Source organism: Mandrillus leucophaeus, unplaced genomic scaffold, assembly GCF_000951045.1.
Source record: "Mandrillus leucophaeus isolate KB7577 unplaced genomic scaffold, Mleu.le_1.0 Scaffold254, whole genome shotgun sequence".
Classification (NCBI taxonomy): Eukaryota; Metazoa; Chordata; class Mammalia; order Primates; family Cercopithecidae; genus Mandrillus; species Mandrillus leucophaeus.
In genome coordinates this window covers 1,616,298-1,639,169 of record NW_012102632.1, presented here as the reverse complement: position 1 = coordinate 1,639,169, position 22,872 = coordinate 1,616,298, and the positions used below count along the sequence as shown (strand labels likewise).

General features: G+C 45.5%; 1 protein-coding gene across 3 annotated transcripts in view; it reads left to right on the top strand.

Annotated features, from left to right (window-relative positions):
- Window positions 1–22,872, top strand: part of CEMIP (cell migration inducing protein, hyaluronan binding) — a 174,061-nt gene that overhangs the window by 91,966 nt on the left and 59,223 nt on the right. Inside the window, exons 2-10 of one of the 3 annotated variants that reach the window (XM_011983690.1) lie at window positions 3,188–3,346; window positions 3,480–3,589; window positions 8,253–8,399; window positions 9,252–9,390; window positions 10,440–10,676; window positions 13,886–14,065; window positions 17,395–17,465; window positions 18,418–18,513; window positions 19,191–19,312. In XM_011983690.1, coding sequence (XP_011839080.1) covers window positions 3,496–3,589; window positions 8,253–8,399; window positions 9,252–9,390; window positions 10,440–10,676; window positions 13,886–14,065; window positions 17,395–17,465; window positions 18,418–18,513; window positions 19,191–19,312 — 1,086 coding nt within the window. In that variant the 5' untranslated portion in view covers window positions 3,188–3,346; window positions 3,480–3,495. The remainder of the gene's footprint in view (window positions 1–3,187; window positions 3,347–3,479; window positions 3,590–8,252; window positions 8,400–9,251; window positions 9,391–10,439; window positions 10,677–13,885; window positions 14,066–17,394; window positions 17,466–18,417; window positions 18,514–19,190; window positions 19,313–22,872) is intronic. The other 2 variants (XM_011983691.1, XM_011983689.1) reach the window with 2 other exon arrangements.

The window sequence follows — 22,872 nt, the reverse complement described above, 5'->3', positions numbered from 1 at the left end:
CCTAGAAAAGATCCTAGCTTCCATAGCCTCTCTGGACAGCAGGAATCCTCGTCCCCATAAGGTTGAGGATGCCATGGGAGTGCCATTGCTCTGCAGCCTCTCTGGAGGCTCCTGTAACACTTGGTTTCTCTTTCCCTGTCTCCCCTTGCTCTGCAGGTGACAAGCCCTGGACTCCGGTGCAGCTGGGGCTAGGGCTACCTGAAGGGAGAGCAGAGACTCAGGTGCCCGGTGAGCAATGGCAGTGAGGAGCAGAGAGCGACGCCAGCAAGCAACGCCTCCTGGCCCTGTTTTTGCTCTTTTATCTCTTGACCCAGTGAGGCCCAGCAACCACGGGGACTGAGTAGCAGTTGGATCTGGGGGCAGCCGAACTTCTGGAAAATTTTAGCTTGTTATTGTGAAGACTTGTGGAGTATCCCAAAGTGCTGGCTTTCGGAAACGGGTGCCTGCATTTTCTTCTGCACAGGCTCTGCTGAAGGAGTTTGCTGCACCCTTGAAGGGACAGGCAAGCTCAGGTCCTCATGGCTCGATCTCTGAGCAGCCCTCTAACCCAGTGAGGACAGCGGTCAACCAGTCTCCAGCTAACAGCTTCCTGCAGAGACTTCCAGCATTGTTAGCTAACGTGCGCTCTTCTGAGGCCTTCAACAGCTGGGAACTGTTTCAAGACTATCTTGCCAGCTAAGAAGCGGAATCCCAGTTCTTGTTGCCAGAAAGCTTTTAATGGCCAATGGAGAATGCTGTCCTCCCTTGGTGAAAGAATTCCCAAGAGAAATTTGGGCATCTTTTAGGATTCACTTCAACAGAATGTTTCTCTGGACATGTGTCTTCAGGCACTGGAAGCTACTCAGGGGCAAGAAAGCACGGATGACCCCTTGCTCAGCAATGTGGGATTAGCCTCTTTGGGCAGGGCAATCTCTCTGCCCCCAGTGGCTTAGACAGCTGGCTCTGAGACATAGCAGAAGGTCTCACAAATGTTAGGAAAAGGAGGTTGAGCATTATTCCTCCATGTGGAATTATTTTTGCATTTATCCAGAAAGTGACTATTTTTTGGTCTTTGAAATCACCTGTGATATAATTAGAAGACATCAGAGATTCAGTGTCCATGTCACCAACCTCCCCACTTGGTACCTGGGAAGTCTGAGGTCCACAGAAAGAAATGTCTTAATGAGGGTCACCCAACAAGTTAGGGCAGGAGGGATACCCCCACTCAACCTACCTCCCATACCCTGCCGCCTCCAACCTTGCTGTCTGTCATCTTCCTTTACCAAGGAAGGGCTCTTCTGAAGCCATGATGATTTGGGGCCCTTTGGCAGCAGACAGCAAACTATTAATACCTTTGGTTTTTCTAAACTGGTGGAGATCTGAAACCAGGGTTCTGGTTTTTCTCTGAGGACCATAAAATGCTCCTATTCCTGGGGTCCCCTTCTTTCTATTGCAAGGAGCATAAAATGGAGCACTCCTCTTCTGGGGGCCATGGGGAAGGAGCCATTCCCAGATGCTGTGATGCGTGACTTCAGCAATCTGGCTGAAGCGACTAGAATGGGCCCTGTTGTTCTCCACAAAGCAGGCTTGGGTCAGGCAGGGTGGCTGTTAAGAGGACACGGCTAGCATTGATTTTGGGAGTATCGTTTCCTCCCTCCCCCGGCCTCCCAAGCACACCTGTGTGGGAGGTACCAGGCAGAAGGCCCAGTGTTCTCCTTTCAGACCCCTTGGCTGTCCCAACTCACTGAACTCGCACAAAGAGCTTCACTTTGAACCGAAAGGTCAGGAGTGATCAGATTTTTCACTGAGCTTGTTCAAAGGGAGGAGCCTGGGCTGGGTGAGATAGATTTGGGCCCTTTTCTCAGTGTGGGAGAGTATCTGTTTGTTCCTGGGCACAACTACAGTCATATTCATAGGAGGAATTGGGGAGATGGCATAGAAGCTGCAGCTGGCCACCCCCAAAGCTCATCCAAGTTCTCTGTGTGTGCTACAGAGGACTTGAACAAAGACATCTCTCCGAGTGATATTATAGCCTGAAAAGGAAATCTCACATCTTTTCCTTTATTAAGTTCCTGTCTTGAGGTTTACCTAGACAGATTCCCATAGTAAACTTCTATATGAGTAAAAGGGAAAAAAATAACAGTGGCTTAAATAAAATCGAAGTTTAATAAACTAGAAGTTTAATTCAGGCCAGAGATGGTGGCTTACACCTGTAATCCCAACACTTTTGGATCACTTGAGGTCAGGAGTTTGAGACCAACCTGGCCAACATGGTGAAACGCTGTCTCTACTAAAAATACAGAAATTAGCCAGGTGTGGTGGTGCATGCCTGCAATCCCGACTACTGGCGAGGGTGAGGCAAGAGAATTGCTTGAATCCAGGAGGTGGGGGTTGCAGTGAGCCGAGATCCTGCCACTACACTCTAGCCTGGGTGACAGAGCAAAACTCTGTCTTAATAAAACAAAACAAAATAAAATAAAATAGTTTAATTCTCTCTCAATAAAACGAGTCCATCATCTAGGGCTGTTTTCATTCTACACAGGGTCGGGAACTAAGTTTTCTCTCTGCTTGCATTGGCATCCTCGGTGCATGCATGGCTGCTACTATATGGCCCAAGATAGCTGCTGAAAACCCAGCCATCACATCTTCCTTTCAGCTAGCAGGAAGGAGAAGGGAGAGAAGAAAGTCTTTCTGTCCTTCATTCAAGGGAGTTTCCTGGAATTCAGACACTATACTTCTGCTATATTGGAATTCAGACACTATACTTCTGCTATATTGGCCAGAGCTGAATTCCAAGGCCACAACTAATGCAAGGGAGACTAAGGAATGTAATCTTTATTCTAGGTAGCCGTGTGCTCAGATAAAAACCAGGGATTCTGCTACTGAGGAAGGAGAAGAAAATGAATATTGGGGACAATTAGCTATCTTTGCCACATCTTCTTCCTAGATAGATAAGAAGAGGGTTTATAACATGCAGGCATCTATATTTATGTTTTCAATATTAATATCCAAGGCTGGATTAGAAGCATAGACTGATAATGTAAAGGTTAGAAATCATCCAGTCCACACCCTCATTTTAAAGGTTAGAGAACTGAGATCCAGAGAGATTAAACAGATCATCTGAGATCACACAGCAAGTTGGTGGAATCTAATACCCAGCTCATGTTTAGTGGGAATATTTTTGTTCTGCTCTGTTTCTCAACTTAAGAAAAAAGCTTCATTCTGGAGGGGAGGGAGTTTTGAGTGCCAAGGATGAAATTCCATCTATCATTCGGTCTCTGAGCTGCAGGACACAGGCAGGACAACGGTAGGGTTTTCATGCCCCAGTCTGCCCAGCCTTGGGCTGTGGCAGCTGGGGAAGCCACTGGTGAGGACGCTGCACTGGAGTGTGGGCTGGCTGGAGTATGCACATTCTGGCACTGCCTGTCTCCGTGTCAGCCCTGTGTACTGATTCCAGCCTGCCAAGGCTGCATGTCTGACTCTGTGTGCTTCTCTTTCAGGGAGCACGCTGCCAGGATGGGAGCTGCTGGGAGGCAGGACTTCTCCTTCAAGGCTATGCTGACAATCAGCTGGCTTACACTGACCTGCTTCCCTGGGGCCACATCCACAGGTGAGCACTGCAAACAGATGGACCTCTGTATCTCAGCATGGAAGGCACGGCCCCTCACTGGAGCAAGGCTGCTGTTGGGGGAGCCAGGAGAAGGAGCCATAGGAGTGGGTCAGGGTGCCTGGGCCTTGGCCCCACCTTACTAAACTCCTTGGTCCTCAACACGTTTCATCCTGGGCTTCAGTTTCATCATCCACAAGATGAAGGGATTGGACTAGAATCAGGGGTTGCAAACTCAGTGCCTACAGGAGCCAGGTACCTGATACAAATGAGTGAAGCTGACCAGGTAGGGAAACACTTTTCTCAGTTCTAGCCAATTACTACTGTGGGAAGGTGGATCCCCTTTTGCAGGATCTGAATTTTTCAGAGAAACTAGAAATCTAGAGCTTTATGTAAAATCTCCCTAGTTTTTAAATGTTACCAATGAATTCAAAATGTAAAAACCACTCTAAGAGGCTGAAAAACAATAAAACCCCACATATCTGAGAGATATCTTTCCAACTCTGTCTGGACCACCTGGTCTCAATGCTCCCTTCCTGCTTTGGTATCTTAGGATCTGGGTACATTAAAGTACTTTTCAGCTGTGATGCTCTAAGCCAGGTTGAGATCTATTTTTCTGTCTCAACATTGTCAACTTTTTCTTCAAGTGATTTTCAGTTAACATCTAGAAGTGTAAGGTTAAGTTTTCCTGGGCTACAGGAAACACTGATCAGATCATCCAAACTTGGGACAGAAGACAGTGAGAGACAGGGACAATTTTTTAATTTCAGATGGGGGTTTAGTGCTACAATATTATAATCACCTTTGATTACTCTTTTATTAATGCTATTTTTATGTCCATTGAGTTGGATGCTTTTCTATAAGAATAAAGAACCTTACATCAAATTTATATTTTGTTTTTCTCTACCCATTGATAGAAGAAAATAATTGATAACTAGTGAAATTCCTTCACTGTGATTTCTTGAAGAATATTTCTGATCCTTAGGGGACACAGCAAGTAGCTTTTTTTTTTTTTTTTTTTTTCCTTGAGACAGGGTCTCACTCTGTTGCCTAAGCTGGAATGCAGTGATATGATCATGGTTCACTGCAACCTCTACCTCCTGGGCTCAAAAGATTCTCTCATCTCAGCCTCCCTAGTAGCTGGGACCACAGATGCACACCACTATGCCTGGCTGTTTTTAGAAGTTTTTAGTAGAGACAGTGTCCCACTATGTTGTCCAGGCTAGTCTCGAACTCCCAGGCTCAAGGGATCCTCCAGCCTCGGTTTCCCAATGTGCTGGGATTACAGGTGTGAGCCACCATGCCCAGCCAGTAGTCCATATTTTAACTTTCCAGGCAACAACTGGCTATATTACCTGAATTCATTCATTTATCCTTCTTTCATTTATTGAATTAACAAACACAGAGTGAGCATTGACTCTGTGCCAGGAACTGGGTTTGGGTTCATCTTTTAGGGTGACTTACCCTAAAGGTGATCCACCTTGGAGGGGAGCCCTCAGGTACTTCCCTTGATTATTTCTTCCCGCATCCTGGCACCTCTCTTGCTGTTTGCATATCAGCCATGTGGAAAGGGGCTGAGCTTCTGGTTTCCTCTGGCCTGTGCTTTTCTCTGATGTCAGAGGGATGTAGAAGCCAACCCTTGCTATTCATGCTCCAAGTAGGTCGGGCTTGCATTCCCTCTCAATCCCGCTTCTAGTGGCCTCTCCTGGGAAAGTGAGGGTGGTTGCCATGGTGATAGTTCAGCAAAAGCCCTGACCCTCTTTAGACACTTTCTGATTCATACAAATGAAAAGCCACGACACTGGCCTTCACTGAGAGGAAAATGTCCAGCTCCAAAAAAGGAGTGTCCATTCAAGGCCAATGTTGCACCTGCTGTGCTTTAGCGGTGGTGTCAGAGCTTCTGGAGAGCTGGGATGTGTGGTCACACAGGTCAGACTGACCAATTTCAAATCCAGATGCAAAGTCTATGCAAACTCCTGCACTTGGAGAGTGAAAAGTATAGTCAGGATTGTCCTGGCAGATGTGGACTACAAGGCTGCAAGGTTTTGTCCAGTGGAGTTGCAATGGCTCCTTCCAGCATACTCATGGCTCCTTGCCTGGACCACTGGGATCCTCAGCTGGCCACATATGTTCACCACATGGCTGGGAATTCACCACCTTGGAGCCTGACACTCTTGTCCAGGACTTGATGGAAGGCAGCCCGGGGCCTCTGACTGGCCTCTACTGGAAGCCAGCCAAGCACCTGACCCTGTCTGGAGATAAAACCAGCAGTGGGTTTCGCAGCCCAGCCCTCAAGACCATCCTTGGCTGCTCAGTATCACTGCAGAGAGCCCACCCCACCGCTGGCAACTCTGCTCTTACATTAAAATGGAAAGTCCACTGATGAGCAAACCCACGTCTTCCCAAATTGTTTCCTTTTGTTGCCACTGCTTGAGCCCCTTGATATTTACAATAGCTGGAAGAGCTACTTTGGTGAAACTCTAAAATATATGAAATTCTTTTCTTAATGAAAGAGATCCAAAGCCTGTGCTAGGGCTGACAGCAAGGCAGAGGGAGCCTAGAGGAGGGTTGTTATGGGGCTGGAAGTGGGGATGAGGATGAGATCCAGCCAGCGGACACTGAGTGCCTACACTCCGCTTTGCAGAGAATAGAAGGGCCAGTAGCTGCCTTTGGATGGGCAAAAAGGACAATTCAGTGTGGGTGTGGGGTCTGTATCTGGTGCTTTTGAGTGCAGATGAAGGGGGAACTTTCTTCGAGTTTTCCTTGACGTATATAAATATGGGACAGACACTCTTACTCTGGAGATAGCTGAATAAAAATCAAGGAGCATTTAGAACTGACATGCCAGTAATTGCATTGTATTACTCTGTTTTCATGCTACTGATAAAGACATACCCGAGGCTGGGTAATTTATAAAGAGAAAGAGGTTTAATGGACTCACAGTTCCACATGAGTGGGGAGGCCTCACAATCATGGTAAAAGGCGAAAGGTACATCTTACATGGCAGCAGACAAGAGGAAATGAGAATGAAGTAAAAGGTGATTCCCCTGATAAAACCATCAGATTTCCTGAGATGTATTCACTACCATGAGAACAGTATGGAGAAAACCGCCCCCATGATTCAATTATATCCCACTGGGTCCCTCTCAAAACACATGAGAATTGTGAGAGCTACAATTCAGGTTGAGATTTGGGTGGGGACACAGCCACCATATCATGCGCTGAAGCCAGAGTTCCTCCCAGGGTTCGTGGCACCCTCTTTGCTTGAGAGACACAGCCTTTCCTAGACTCCCTTCTTCAGGGCCTGACCTGTGAGCTTGCTTCCATTCCTTCCAGTACCTGTCCCAGAGTTTCTCATCTGAAACCTTGCCCTGCCATGAGCTTACCTGCACGTCAGCTTCCCGCCTCCTCACCACCACCCTAGGTTATTTTGAAAGCTACTGTTTCATACTTCACACCCTTCTGGTCACAGAAAAAAGAAGGGCACCGGGGCTTGTTCTCAGAGCCAGTTTATTCTCATCTTGTTTTGTCCATTGTCTCTTCCCACCTGTTTGCCTCTGAATTTTCCATGCTATTGATGGAGATTGTTCCAGTCCCTGTGACAGCACCAGTCCTCTTCACTCAAGCCTTGTTAGCCATGTGAACATAGAGACTTCTTCCTGTGCTTCTACAGAGGTCAGGGAGAAGTGCCTCTGCAATACCCATCCCACCCAGGTCTTTTTAGACTCAACTAAACATATCAGACTCATTAGGTGACCACATGTCACACTGGTCATCAGGCTCCTTTGGAAAATATAGAATGGGAAACACAGATGCCATCAGAGCAGCATCAGGCTCCTCTCTTCCATGGGAGTGGTCCTGGCAGCCTTCCAGACAGCCATCCAGAAGTTGTTGTCTTTGGTTCTCCAGGTGACAGCTCAGGTGAAAGAAAATAAGACTGTAACTGGACAAGTGTGGAGACCACTGTGTCTTAGAAGCCTCATGCCCCACTGGAGCTCGTAGCAACTCCATAGATGTAACTTTCAGGGTTCTTGCAAAATGTCCCATTATAAGAGTCACCACACTCAGGCAAGCCTACAGTGTGACATCTCCACCACGTATAAATATAAACTATAGTTCCTCCCAGTTTAGATGACATTCACCAATCAGGGGTCACTTTGTTATAAACAATGTTGCTAGGTAACAATTTATATAATATTGTCTTTCTCAGGTTTCCAGGGGAACAGAGCTAGAAAATTAACCAAAGGTCTAATTCTCATGCAGAAAGGGAAAGAGCTTTATTAGCTATTCAAATGTTGCTTTCCAGAAGACAGAATATCTTGGAATCTGAGTAGTCTAGGTAAATCATCGCGTAACTTCAGAGTTTGGAATGTCCTGAGAAGCCATCTATCTACCCTTTATTTTGCAAATGGGAAAACTGAACCCAGAAAAGGGAAGTGACTTATTCACAGATATGTGATGAATTCATGCAAAATATATGACTGGTCCCCAAGGTTCCAGCCTCCTATGTCAGGAGGTTTCTCAGCTCTCTAAGGTCTTTCTTTTAGCTCTAACAGAGAAAAGGCAGGGGCCTTAAAGATGCATGGGAGTCCCCCTTTTGGCCTGTAGCATTCTTGCTTGGTGAGGCTGGTAGATGGGAACAGTGACATCTCTCTGTCCTTGGCAGTGGCTGCTGGGTGCCCTGACCAGAGCCCTGAGTTGCAACCCTGGAACCCTGGCCATGACCAAGACTACCATGTGCATATCAGCCAGGGCAAGACACTGCTGCTCACCTCTTCTGCCACAGTCTATTCCATCCACATCTCAGAGGGAGGTAAGCCAATCTCTCTCTGCTGCTCCCTCTTCCCTCCACTGCCCCACAACTTAGCAGATAGGATGCAGGTTGCCATGAGCTCAGATGGACAGAATAAACATCACATGATTTGGGTTCATGTTGGCATTTGGTTGTTTGAGATAACCGTCAGTTCTGAGCTGTTAGGAATGGCTTGTCGGAGGTCCAATCTTAGTGAAAGGAGCATTTATAGAGGAAACTCCTTATTGGTGTTTTGCGTAATTCTGCTTATCTTACCTTTAGAGGCCTGGTCATTGAATGCAGTACATGCAGTGATGGCATTTGAGCAGACAGACATTATTTACACATTGTAAAGCAGACAGCATAGAAAAGGAATTACAGCCGGCCCTCTGTATCTGTGGGTTCTGCTCATGAATTCAATGAATCCCAGATTGAAAATATTCCAGAAAATTTGCACCTGTACCGAACATGTACAGACTTTTTTCTTGTCATTATTTCCTAAAAATACAGTTTAACAATGATTTATACAGTATTTACACTGAATGAGGTATTATAAGCAATCTAGAGATGATTTCATGTATATGGGAGGATATGCATAGGTTAGATGCAAATATGCAAATACTATGCCATTTGAACCAGGAACTGGAGCATTCATGGAGTTTGGTATCTGTGGGAGGTGCTGGAACCAATTCCCTTCAGATACTGAGGGATGACTGTACTTGTAAGTACACCAAGCATAGAAATGTTTGGAAGATGTGCCTTTTTGCCTGTCCCGGTGAGATGGGGGTTGCTTAGGGAGTCTGCCCTTGGCTCTGATATAACCTTACCCTTAACACTGTGTTATTAAACCTCCCCCCAATGCTACCTCTTCAGGCAAGCTAGTCATTAAAGACCACAATGAGCCAATTGTTTTGCGAACCCGGCACATCCTGATTGACAACGGAGGAGAGCTGCATGCTGGGAGTGCCCTCTGCCCTTTCCAGGGCAATTTCACCATCATTTTGTATGGAAGGTGCGTAGACCACTCCTACAGATCAAATGCCACCCATGGATCTGACAAGAGGGAGGCTTTCCAAGACAGAGAGAGAGGCAAGAGGGCAAGACTTGCCTGTAAGATAGGAATCATTCTGTCCTGCCAGATGGGGATCATGAACAAGACAGACATGGTGATTTGGGAGAGCTGAAGTCCATGAGGCATGTTATTTATAGTGGCCTGGATGCTATACTTGTTTTAGAGATGCGTCTGCCAGCCTTTCAGCTATCTTCCAATCATATCATGTTCAGGGAGGCTCTGCAAGTGTTTATATAATAGGCTACGATGGACAAGATACAGGAAAATTCCAAGTGGTACTTGCCCCCTGGCTGTGTTCCCTCTTTAAACAATTGAGAGTGCTAAGAAGTGAGAGCCAGGAATGCACAAAGGTATGCAGTTCATGTCCAGGTGATTCTGCATCTGATATGGACCAAAATACAAAACACTTAGAACTGAATGGAAGACGTGCCAACCTGTGAACTAATAATTGGCACTTCTGCTTGGCCCTGAGGGCTTTATTTTGGTCTGGCTTAGGAAGATTGGGTTTCTAATGTTTTTGTTGTTATTGTTGTTGTTGCTTTGAGATGGAGTCTTGCTCTGTGGCCCAGGCTGGAGGGCAGTGGCATGATCTCAACTTACCACAACCTCTGCTTCCTGGTTCAAGCAATTCTGGTGCCTCAACCTCCCAAATACCTGGAACTACAGGCGTGTTCCACCACACCTGGCTGATTCTTATATTTTTAGAAGAGATGGAGTTTCACCATGTTGGCCAGGCTGGTCTTGAACTCCTGACCTCAAGTGATCTGCCCGCCTCGGCCTCTCAACATGCTGGGATTACAGGCATGACCCACCATGCCCTGCCGCTAGTGTTATTTTTGCTGACCTTAGGTGATAAAAGTGTAATTGGCTCTATGATGGCTATGGTGGGGAGTCAGGGAGCTGAGCTGTGACTCCTAGGTTCCCTCTGGGTTCAGTATCCAGTAAAAGAGATGTGTCAGCCAACTTTGGGGAGCTGTTTTCTCTTGCAGGGCTGATGAAGGTATTCAGCCAGATCCTTACTATGGTCTGAAGTACATTGGGGTCGGTAGAGGAGGCACTCTTGAATTGCATGGACAGAAAAAGCTCTCCTGGACATTTCTGAACAAGACCCTTCACCCAGGTGGCATGGCAGAAGGAGGCTATTTTTTTGAAAGAAGCTGGGGCCACCGTGGAGTTATTGTTCACGTCATCGACCCCAAATCAGGCACAGTCATCCATTCTGACCGGTAAGGTTTGCCTTCACTTAAACGTATACTCATTCATTCAAAGTACGCTTATTGAGTGTGCTTCCTGGCCAGGTGCTGCTCTAGGTGCTGGGAGAACAGCATGAATGAAACAGACGGAAATCCCTGCCTTCAAGGAGTTCTGTCCTTCCCCAGGCATTGGCCCAATGATGCTGAACTGAAGAGGAGCAAGCATACACACATACGTACACATAACGTAGTTTCAGATTGTGATAATTGGTAGTAAGTGGGAAAAAAGACAGAGTGAGATGCTAGAGTGTAACTAGCGAAGACCACTTTGGATAGGGTGGTCAGGGAAAGGCAGTGTAAGGACGCAACATGTGAGCTGAGAAATGAAGGGTGAGGCTATGTCAGGGAAAGAGTGTTCAAGAGAGAGAACAAGTGCAGAAGGCCAGAGGTATGAAAGGGCATGACATTCTCAAATGAAGGAAAGGCCATTAGAGTGGTGGGAGCACTGCGAGTGGCGCAAGAGCAGCATGCAGTCACTTGGAAGTTACAAATGGGGATGGGACAGGACCTCGGAGGCCATGATAAGGAGGTGGGTTTTCGTCTAAGTGGGATGCAAAGTCACTGAAAGGCATTAAGAAGAGCATGAGCTGATTTAAAAGAACTTTCTGGCTGCTATGTAGAGAATGGTTTTAATTGTGGAGGCAAAAGCAAAGACGGTGCAGGGGGTTAGGAAGCTTCTGCTGTGGTCTAGGCAAGACATGGCAGTGGTGAGACCCAAAAGGAGTGACGGTTAGTGGATGTACCTGTGAGATGTTTGGAAGGCAGCATGGGCAGGTGTAAGCTGGCAGATTCTGCCAAGGCTGGACCTTCCCTGCAATCCCAGGGGCTCTCATCCTGGCCCTTCAGAGGGAAGGACAGAGGTGTGGTAGACAAGCAGAGACAGAGCAATCCTGGGGCTGCTGGGGGAGCGAGACAGGCATTCCTCAAGAATTCCCAAGCTGTGGGTGTCACCATGAAGGCAGCAGGAGCCAGCTGTGGTCAGGGACAGGGTGGGCAGGAGCTGAAGTGCCTGCTGGTGCTCACAGACACCCAACATTGCTGGTAAACATTAGTACCTTTAATAGTCACTGGACTTTCTCCCCGCAAAACACTGTTCATCACTTTACCTGTCAAATATATTCAATCTTCATCAAAATTCTGTGAGGCAGGTTCTGTTATTATCCACCTTATACAGATGAAAGCACTGAGGCTCACAGGGCTAAATTTACTCAGTCACAAGGTTGGAACGTGTTGGAAATGGGATTCAAACCCAGGTGTGCCTGTATTGCCTCCATGGGCTGCCTAGTGACAGCCATTTGCCTTGTCCTGAGACTGAGCAAGGTTGAGCCCACAGGAAACAGCTGACGCCTTGATTGACACAAAGTATGTCAGGGAGCCCCTGCCTTCATACTAGGGAGGATGGCCTCTTCAATTGTGTGCTGATCTTTTTGGTGCTGTTTCTTAAGTACAACACTGTTACTTGCAGAGATCTAACTTAAAGTTTATTTACTGACCTGTTAATGAGAAGTGATCTGGACAGATGCTGTGGAGATGGCAAGGACAGAATGTCTGTTTGTTCCGAATATCTTTTACCTAAAGTATGTGTTGGAGATCTCAATAATCTGATAGATGAATGGGTATGAGTAAAGATATTAATAAGCACACACGCACACACACGCACACATGTAAATGCAAGCAAAAGTCATCTGAGAAGGTCACTCAGAGAAGCAGGAACTTAGGTCAGCTCTTGAAAGGTAGTAGGTGTTTGATCAGGTAAAAAAAGGTGGGAAGGAATGATGAAGACAGGAGTGGGTGGGTGAGGCAGTCACTGAGAAGCACTAGGCTTGTAGCAGGAGCTTCCTGGGGAAGGTCAGCGGAGGGTGCGAGCTTAGGTGGGACTGGACCAGATTGTGCCACAGTTAGAAACAAGTGTGAGGACCCAGGAGCAGCTATCCAGCTACCACTGGTACCAACATTGTTTTTCTTTTCCAAAAACTTCCTTAGATTACTTTTCCAGATTCCTTTTAGAACTATTTTCCTTAAGTTCCAAGACATACTCTTTAGGACTTTCCACTGTAATTGCATAAAATCTTTATCCTTACATGGGGAAGAGTTTGAATCATTACAAAATTGTGTCTTTGCTTTGTAAATTATTCTCACCAGAAGTTTAGATTTTTTGTGTGTGATTTGTATTTCATGGATATTTTATGTGCATGAGGGTAGGTTATCAGTCAATTTGGAGATTATTAGTTCTTGCTCTTATAAGAGGTCTGCTGTCTAACATTGCACGATACTGTATAGTACACTTAAAATTTTAAGAGGGTGGATCTCAACGTAAGTGTTCTTACCACAATAAAGTAAAATAATTTTTACTTTATTAAATTATTAAATTAATTAATTTACTTTATTAAAAATTTATTAAATTAATAAAGTAAAATAATTTTTACTTTATTAAATTATTAAATTAATTAATTTACTTTATTAAAAATTTATTAAATTAATAAAGTAAAATAATTTTTAAAAAGTAAACAGGAGAAAATAGCAATGCAACAACATTTACAATACTCAAATGTTATATGACTGCTAGTGTGTGAATCAAGATTACATTTTAATGATTCTAAGATGCATTATCATAAGAATCATTAACAGGTCAATAAATAAACTTTAAGTTGGATCTCTGCAAGTAACTCTCTGCAAGCTGCTCTAGAGGTGGGAGAAGGGATTTGGGATAGTCTCCATGTCATTTCCAAGAATTCTAGTACTGGTGTTTTAGTCTAGATCAGAGATATAAATTCCTAATGCCCTAGCTATCTGAACTATCTCCTAAAGTCAGGCTCTTGCAAGAGGCATGACCCTCTGCCTCCAGGATGAAAAGGGAACATCAAAAGGCCTAGACCTCAAGTATGTGACCCACTCAATATCCTGGAGCTTGAAGTCTTCACTGCTGCAATCATTTCTTTGGCATTTTACTTAGCGAATGAACATTATGGTCAAGTCATAACCCTTCTTCTTGGCTATCCCTGCATGGTATGCAAAATAATGAAACATGCTTGCTCTTTAAAGAAAAGGCTTCCTTCTTTAAGAATTGTAGCCCTGGGATCATCGGATAGCATGTTAGTTGTTGCAGCACAGATATGTGCTTAGAGTTCTCTGTTTTGGCGTCTGTCAAGACTATTCAGATCTCTTCTCTCTGCCCTTTTTAGGTTTGACACCTATAGATCCAAGAAAGAGAGTGAACGTCTGGTCCAGTATTTGAACGCGGTGCCCGATGGCAGGATCCTTTCTGTTGCAGTGAATGATGAAGGTTCTCGAAATCTGGATGACATGGCCAGGAAGGCAATGACCAAATTGGGAAGCAAACACTTCCTGCACCTTGGATTTAGGTACTGCCCCTCACTTCGGCTTCCACTGGGCTCTGGAACATTGAAGCCACCCTATCCCACTGAGAATTTACCTTTCCCATCTCCTCTCCCCATAGCCGTACCATCCTAAATGACCTGGTGGATACAGGCATTTGCATTTGACATCTGCATTTGGCATATTTGGGGATTCTTCTTAAAGAAAGCTTGTTTTTTTCTTACAAGCATAGTTCACTCAAAAAACACAAAAGCTCTGTGTTTATATGAACTCATTCATTCAGCCAGCCACTTACAAAATATTAAGTGAGTATCCACTGTGTGTAAGAGCCATGCCTCCAATGCACAACTAATATTCATTTTCCCTTTCTTTGGCAAAGGGATCTTGTCATGGCTTGGGGATTGGCAGATAGTTTTTCAAAGATTATGTGAAATGTTTCTGCTGAGCCAAATGCCCAAGGAGAAGCAGCCCTTTGACATGTTCTAGTGTGTGTTTTGTTTGCCTTGGAGTGCAGCATCATGCCTGTCATTGGCATGCACACACATTGGCACCAAGAGGACGCTGCTTGCCCCATAGTAAACACACCTTTAAAAAAAAATTCATTTAATTTAAAGTTGCGGGATGCATGTGCAGGATGTGCAGGTTTGTTACATAGGTAAACGTGTGCCGTGATGGTTTTCTGCACCTATCAACCCATCGCCGGGGTATTAAGCCCAGCATCCACTAGCTATTTGTCCTGATCCTCTCCCTCCCTCTGCCCCCGCCCCTGCCAGGCCCCAGTGTGTGTTGTTCCCCTCCATGTGTCCATGGTAAGCATGCCTTTTCATCATGTTGAATCAAATCTCAGCTCAGTGGAAAGTTGAGGTTATCTGTCCCACGGCTGTTTAGAGATTATGATGCTCCCCACTTCAGCTTCCCGCATCTGGGAGCAAGATCAGAGGGAAGCCAGAGACTTTTCTGGGCTTGGAGCAAAGCAATTTTGCTGGCTGGGCAGAAATTCCCTGGGCAAGGGAGGGGAGCTCCAGGTTCCAGAGTGCATTCTCCGACAGCCCAGAGACTACTTCTTCTGGATGGGAAACTCAAGCAGGAAACTTAAGCAGCCAAAGATGACAATGATACCTTGGCATTGCAAGTCTCCTTTGTTAGCAAACACTAAGTGCACTTCCATTCTGTTGTTTTATAAACCAAAAGGCCAGTTTATTAATTTACAGTGAGAGTTAGAAACACCAGGAAGCTGACTACTTAGGGCCTCAGCAGAAGAAGAAAGTGGCTAAGGGCCCAAGATCTGGCATCCGGTGGCCTGAGTTTGAGTCTGGGTTGTACCTCCTAGGAGGTGTGACTGCAGGCAAGTGACTCATTCTCTGCCTGGTCCTGAGTCTGTAAAATAGGATATGCCAGCAGCTATCTCAAAGGACTATGGGACAATTAAATGTGATAATATGAGCAAAATATTTTTCATCATGTCTGGCACAGAATAAGCACTCCATAAATGTTAACAACTATTTTCTCCTTATAAACAAGAGCCACTGGAAAGATGGGCACTCACCATCTTTTGCTAGGGTGGTTCACATGGGCAAAGGAGATATGTAGGCAGGAATTACATGTCGACATTCTTTGAGTGATAAACTTAAAGCATCGAAAATCAGTAGGAGAACTGAAACTTGGACCCTTCATTTGTTCACACATTCAGGAAATGATTATTGAACACATACTGGTGGGAGGTACTCAGTTAGACCAGGTGTCCTGAGCTCTCGGGGGAAGGCAGGTATGAATGGAAATTGGTGACGGGGCATGAGAGAGCAACAGAGCGGGCAAGTGGAATTTAGTGCAGATGAACACATGAGGATGAGACCAAGAAAGTTCCCATAGAGAGATCAGCACCTTCGGAGACCCAGGGGCAAAAGTATGCCTCTCCCAAAGAAGGTGGGGATGGTCAGGCAGTGGCAGTATATGAGAGAGGGCAAGGGATGAGAGGTGAGGCTGGAGGAGGGCGGGAGCAGAGGACCTTCGATTCTGTGCCAAGGAGCTTGGATTTTATCCAAAGGGCAATGGGGAACTACTGAAGGATTTAAGCAGGAAAGTGGACAGTCAAATCCCCAACCTCAGTTAAACACCATTCAATAGTGACTCATTTTCCAAGACAAGAGATCAAAACAAGAATAACAGAGAGCTATTCAGCACCAAAATCGATTGATGGCTTATAGTAAGAGAGGGCTACTGTAGGGGAGGAAAACCTCTTTCCTTCTACTCTTCTAAGTTCTTGGCTGGAGCACCTGCAACAAATCACTGATTAACAGGAGAAAAGCACACAAATGTAGTAAGTTTTACACAACACAGGAGCCTTCATAAGGAAACAAGGACCCAAAGAAACAGTTAAACCTGAGTATCTGTACACGAGGTTTGATGAAGTGGAGAGCTGTGGGAAAATGTGGTAGGACAAGGGGCTTGAGTTAAGCACAGTAAACAGGGGAAACTTAGCAAGGTCTCTGTTCCTTCAGTTTCCTCTTGGCTTCCTTCTGTGTTTGGGGATAAGGATGATCTTTTTCTCAGAATAAGGAAGGCCCTCTCACATAAAGGTCTTAGACCTGCTTCAGGGGAAAGTCAGAAACTCCTTCCTGCCATTTCACAAATTCCTTGAGCTTGAAATATTAAATATGCCAAGTTGCCATTTTGGGGGGTAGCATGTCCTGAACCCCATTACTGCATTAGGCATTATGCAAAATGCCTAAAACAAAATGGGGTAAGAAAACTTTCCTGCCCTAAAGCAGCATGTGCTTTCATGGAGGAAAGATGGATGTACAATTTTTGAAAACCTTAAACCGTTTTTTGCTTCCCTCCCCATTAAGAAGAAGAGAGATTTCTCTCCTTTCCACGGCCCAAGGCAGATGGCTAGGGTAGTCAGTCACGTTAGCCTCTGGTATTTTCCTCGAGCTCAACTCTAGGGGAGCTGAGCATGAGAGAAACAACCTTTCTCTCTTGGAACATGTTTTCCTGAAGGTATCCAAGCACTTGCTTCAGGACATAATTGAGTTTGGCGGGAGGTATGGTAGGTCTGTTGGCTTGTTTGTTTATTTGTGATTCATACTCCCATCTTCTGCCAGAATGGAGCTGAAGAGACTCACAGGGAGCAAACATCAGGCAGGCCAGTGAGCAAGGAAGCCCAGAGGAGTGCTTGCAAAGAAAGGTGCTTCTTCTGGAGAAGAGAAGCCCAGCAAGTGAATGAATTTCCCCCAAACAGCAGGGAGGGACCCTCTTCCACCTGATGCTGCTTCAACTCTGTTCCATCCCCCCACACCCTGTGCAGGTTCAGACTCATGCAGAACTTTACTTTTTGTTATTTGTTTCTTTTTTTCAGACACCCTTGGAGTTTTCTAACTGTGAAAGGAAATCCATCTTCTTCAGTGGAAGACCATATTGAATATCATGGTAATACATAGCTGGCTGGAGGCCTGATTCCCTCCAGTGTCTCTCTGACCAAGAGGTGCAGGGCTTTTCTGAACAGCTCACTTTTCTCTGAGCGTGATTGTCCAGCTCCCAATGCCTAGATGAGTGAGTAGCCGCTTAACTGGCCACCTTACATGGAAGTGGCAAAGGCCAATGCTGGCCAAAGACCCATCACTTGCGATAATATTTACCTTTTCATGGAAATCTTCACTGACTTAATCTAAAACCTAGAATTGGCATAGAAAAGATAAGAACGGAGATAGAGCCAGCAGGGTTGGTACTTTAAGAGCTAAAACGAGGCCGGGTGTGGTGGTTCACACTTGTAATCCCAGCATTTGGAAAGGCTGAGGCAGGTGGATCACTTGAGATCAGGAGTTCGAGACCACCCTAGCCAATATGGTAAAACCCTGTCTCTACTAAAAATAGAAGAAAAAAAAAAAAATTAGCCAGGCATGGTGGCGGGCGCCTGCAGTCCCAGCTACTTGGGAGGAGGTCGCACCACTGCACTGCAGCCTGGGTGACAGAGAGAGACCCCGTCTCAAAAAAATAAAAAATAAAAAATAAGAAGAGCTAAAACAACACTTTAGATGGGCTTTCTGGACACAGTGGTAGCCTCCTTTGCCCAGCAAAGGCTGTGGGAAGCGCTGCAGTTCTAATGCCAAGGAAGAATTCAGACCATGAGACACGCTGGAGTTCTACAATCTGAATTCGTTGGGAGGCTGGAACTAAACTGTCAAAACTGAAGCAAAAGAATGGATGATAATCTGCTTCCCAAGTGAATGAATGTCCTGATTTTCTTTTATCTACTTAAAAAAATTTTTTTAAAGAACTGAGTCAATGTCCATGTGTGTAGGGGGATTTCCTTGCCTTGGAATCATAGCTTTTTGAATTTGGGGGTCTATCCAGCTCCTAAAGGGTCTGATTTCTCTGACAGGACATCGAGGCTCTGCTGCTGCCCGGGTATTCAAATTGTTCCAGACCGAGCATGGAGAATATTTCAATGTTTCTTTGTCCAGCGAGTGGGTTCAAGGTGAGGAGTTTCAGACAATTTGGTGACCCCTAAGAGTGGGATAGAAGACCAGAAAACACTGTCTTTTGCAGAACTAGGATTTATCTCTTGTACCAGTAGGACCACTTTAATTTTTGCAGAATCAACTAAAAATGTGCAACCAAACGTTGTCTTTAATTAGTCAAGCCACTTTAGCCCATAGCCCAGAAGGATGTTGTCCTCTGGCTAAGATTTCAGTTTCACCTCAGTCAGGGTCTGTGGCATTCAGCTTAGTTCACAGAGTATCTTTGATGTGGCAGGCAATGGCACTGAACAGGAAATGCAGATAGGAATAGAACCTGCCCTTCAAATAGCCCACACTCAAGGACTACAGAAAGCAGCAATCCTAGTTGCAGTCCTTGGATAATGGGTTTACAGACGGACTTTCTTTCTTTTCTCTTGGTTTATTTGCTTTTACAATAACAAAGAATATAAATTGCTTTTATAAAAGTAAGAAACTCATTAAGAGAAACTCATTTTTAAATTAAAATGTGGGAGTGTAGGCAGATTGATTAGAACCATCCATGCCCCAGCCTGGTGCAACCACAGACAGATAATATTCAGTTCCCATGGTACTGAGGACGCTTGGAGACACACTGAGTGTGACTTGCCCTCACAGGCAACCTCCTGTCTGACTGTGCTGTTTGCTTTCTGCCTAGATGTGGAGTGGACGGAGTGGTTCGATCATGATAAAGCATCTCAGACTAAAGGTGGGGATAAAATTTCAGACCTCTGGAAAGCTCACCCAGGAAAAATCTGCAATCGTCCCATTGATATACAGGTACCAAACTCACAGCAAAAATAGAAAATAGAAACGTGTTGTTTTGAAGAGGACTCTATAGATCACAGACATTCTTGCCACTTGCGTGCTGTGATTCTCATGGCCCTCCTGTGAGGTAGGTCAGTCAAAGAGTACTGTTCCCACTTTAGAGACTGAAGCAGAGGCTTACTATCTGCCCAAAAACCAGGGCTCAGATTCTCTCCTGGGTCCAGCTTCCGAGTTTCTTCTCTTTAACTTGCTTCTTCAGCCATGGCTGAGTGTGCCTCCACTACAGGGATGGGTTTGGCCTCCCTAGCCTCACTTCCCAGTCAATTTCCTTAGGGACCTTGAGTGCACAGGATGCAGCTAGGATTTGGGGTGCAGGCCAGGCCAGCCCAGATGTAGAACACACGCACGGCCTTGTTCTCAACTGAGCTAAATCAAAGCCAGCATTCATAGAATGGACAGTGTTTGCTCAAAATCTTCATTGGAGTTAATTCCATCTGAAGGGGACCTTGATGTTCTCAGTTGGCCCCATCCATCAAGAAAGTGTTGAGTAAATACACAGGCCTCACCATTCACCAGCTGAGCCAGTGGGATACTGGGCTTTGGGAACAACAGGAGAGACAGGAGAAATAGGCAAGGTAAGTGAGATTTATTTCCTTATGTCCAGTCTCATTCCAAGACAAGATTTGAGGCTGCTTAAATGCTTGATAGAGAATTAGAAGTCATTTGAGCTGGGCTCAGTGGATCATTCCTGTAATCCCAGCACTTTGGGAGGCTGTGGGGAGATCACTTGAGGTCAGGAGTTAGAGACCAGCCTGGTCAGTATGGTGAAACCCCTCTCGACTAAAAATATGAAAAAAAAAAAATTAGCTTAGTGTGGTGGCGGGTGCCTGTAGTCCTAGCTACTCAGGGGTCTGAGGCAGGAGAATTGCTTAAAGCTAGGAGATGGAGGTTGCAGTGAGCTGAGATCACATCACTGCACTCCAGTCTGGGTGACAGAGCAAGACTCCGACTAAAAAAAAAAAAAAAAAAAGGCATTTGAGAAAGGCCATTTCCACCCGTTTTATCCTCCTTCAGCCAATAAAAAGAGCTACCACATTTGTACAACACTTTTTCCTAGAATATCAAAGCTCACATCCCAGGTCAGCTTGAGTCCCAGGCCATCTGTCTGTGCTTTCACCCCGCCACACCATCCTGATCAGAACTTCTGCCCTCTGTCTTGCATTGTAGGAAGGAGCCCTTATCCAAGGGAGGAGCCTCTGTACTGCACTTAGCAAAGGCTGAGGAAAACTTTCTCATTATTTGGCTAAGGCTCTTCCCTTCACATGGCTTCAATGTTATTGAGAAGGATTTACCCAGATTAAGTTTCAAGTTGCAGATTCTCCTTGGGTCCAACAGAATCAAAAAGCACTGATCCCCCACAGCACATTCTTTCCAGATTTAATTTTAATTTTCTCTCGTAACCTTGAATGTTCCAGCTTTAATTCTGAAATAGCCATAATCTTATCCCTCCAGTTCACTTGACCACAGGAAGTCTAGCTCTTTACCAACCTCCCCTCTCCAAATACTTCTGGAAATGCTCAAGGAATGCTTACGTGGTCTACAAATCTTTCCCGGTGTTTGCTCTGCCAGTTGTCTGGCTCCAGACATTGTTGATTGGAAGACCACCTCTCGGTGCCAGGAAAACAGCATTCCTTAGACATTCTCCACTCTTGCATTTACTTTGCTCCCAGCACAGACACAGGCCCTTCCTTGAATGTCCCAAAACACAATTAAACCCAGGCTGAGAGCTCTGAAAGCCAAGACCCTTCATAGGGACCCAACCCTACACTCTATAGCTATTAGTCTGTTGCCATATTTCAAGGCCTAGTTTTCTTCCAACAAAAAGAGTTCCCTTGACAATACATTCCCCATGTTCGAGTTCTCCATTATTTGAGGTTCAGAGAATAGAAGATCCAACAGCAGTGTGGTCCCCTTACTCAGAAGCTTAGGAAAGTCTTCCCACAATGAAAGCATTCAGAACTCCCAATTCCATAATAAGACCTTTGGCTTTTTCTTGGCAAAACCAAGGTCTATTGAGATGGTCATCTAAGAGGTAAGAGTCATGTGCCTCCAAGGGTGAATTCAAACCTCCATCTCTACCGACGAGAAGATGTTGTCATGCTGCAAAGATCAGTCTTACTCCTAATTCTCGCCACCAATCTTTAATCAATGGTCATCCCCAGACTTAGCTAGAGCATCTCTTCATACTCATCAAAGGTAAAAATGGTGATACAGAATATGCTCCTGGATGTTTCCAAGGCCAGAAAAACAAAGCCAGTCTTGTTTATGGTCACAAGAGGTGAGAGAAGCAGGATCTCCTCCTTTTTAGCAGGTGACAAACGCATCAGCCAAAAGCTAAATGACCTAGTTAATTAACCCAGGGAGAGACTAAGATGAAACAGAACTTTCCACATGTTCATTTTTGCCACTATTGCAAAAATGCAGTTTTTCTCTGGTCACCTGGTGCCTCTCACCTCCCCAGGCCCTGAGCTCTCACGTGCTCCTCTTCCTGCTTGTGTCTGCCCCCAGTGCCCAACTCCGTGTCATACACAGTGGGTCCCGGGATACCTGCCATGCACTGACATAGCCAGATCCTCTGGGCCAGGGAGTGTCAAGGACATTTGCAACCTAGGCAAGATTGGAGGAAGCAGGTTGGGAAGAAAGGGGAAGCAGCAAGACTGCACAGTTGACCTTAAGAAAAGCTTTTCCAAGATCTGATATTTTGTGATTCTGAAAAAAATAATAATAACAAAAACACACTGTTTCTATGTCTTGCCCTTCGTTCAGTTCTCCTTGGCTGAAAATTCTCTTGCCTCCCACCTTCTCTCTTAAAACCCAGCCACCCTTCGAGGCCAGTGGGATCTATTGGACTCAGATTTCCTTGGGGACATCAGGCAGTCTGTGTGTTCCCCACAGCAGCTGGTGCAGTGGCTAGAGGTCGGCCTGATGGTAATGAAAACATATTTTGAAGTCAGAGAGATCTAAGCCTGCCAGAGAGATCACAGCTCTACCACTTGTGAGGTTTGGCATATTAGCAAGTGAGGTGCCCACAGTGCAAAATTTAAGGCAGCCCGCTCCCTCCAGTGCCAACTCAATACTTGCATGACCCCAAGAGTGGGTGCTGCCTTAAATTTTGTGCCCTGGGTACCTCACTCACAGTCTTGTTACTTAGTGCCTCAGTTTCCTCACAGTAAAAATAGGGCTAATAACTGTTTCCTCATGGGCATGTTTTGTGGATTCAGTGCAGTGAAGTGTGCAAACCGAAAAGTGGCACACACATTTTTTATTATTTAAAATTAATTTATCGGCCGAACACAGTAGCCCATGCCTGTAATCCAAGCACTTTGGGCGGCCAAGGTGGGTGGATCAATTGAGGTTAAGAGTTTGAGACCAGCCGGGCGCGGTGGCTCACGCCTGTAATCCCAGCACTTTGAGAGGCCGAGGCGGGCAGATCACGAGGTCAGGAGATCGAGACCATCCTGGCTAACACGGTGAAACCCCGTCTCTACTAAAAATACAAACAATTAGCCGGG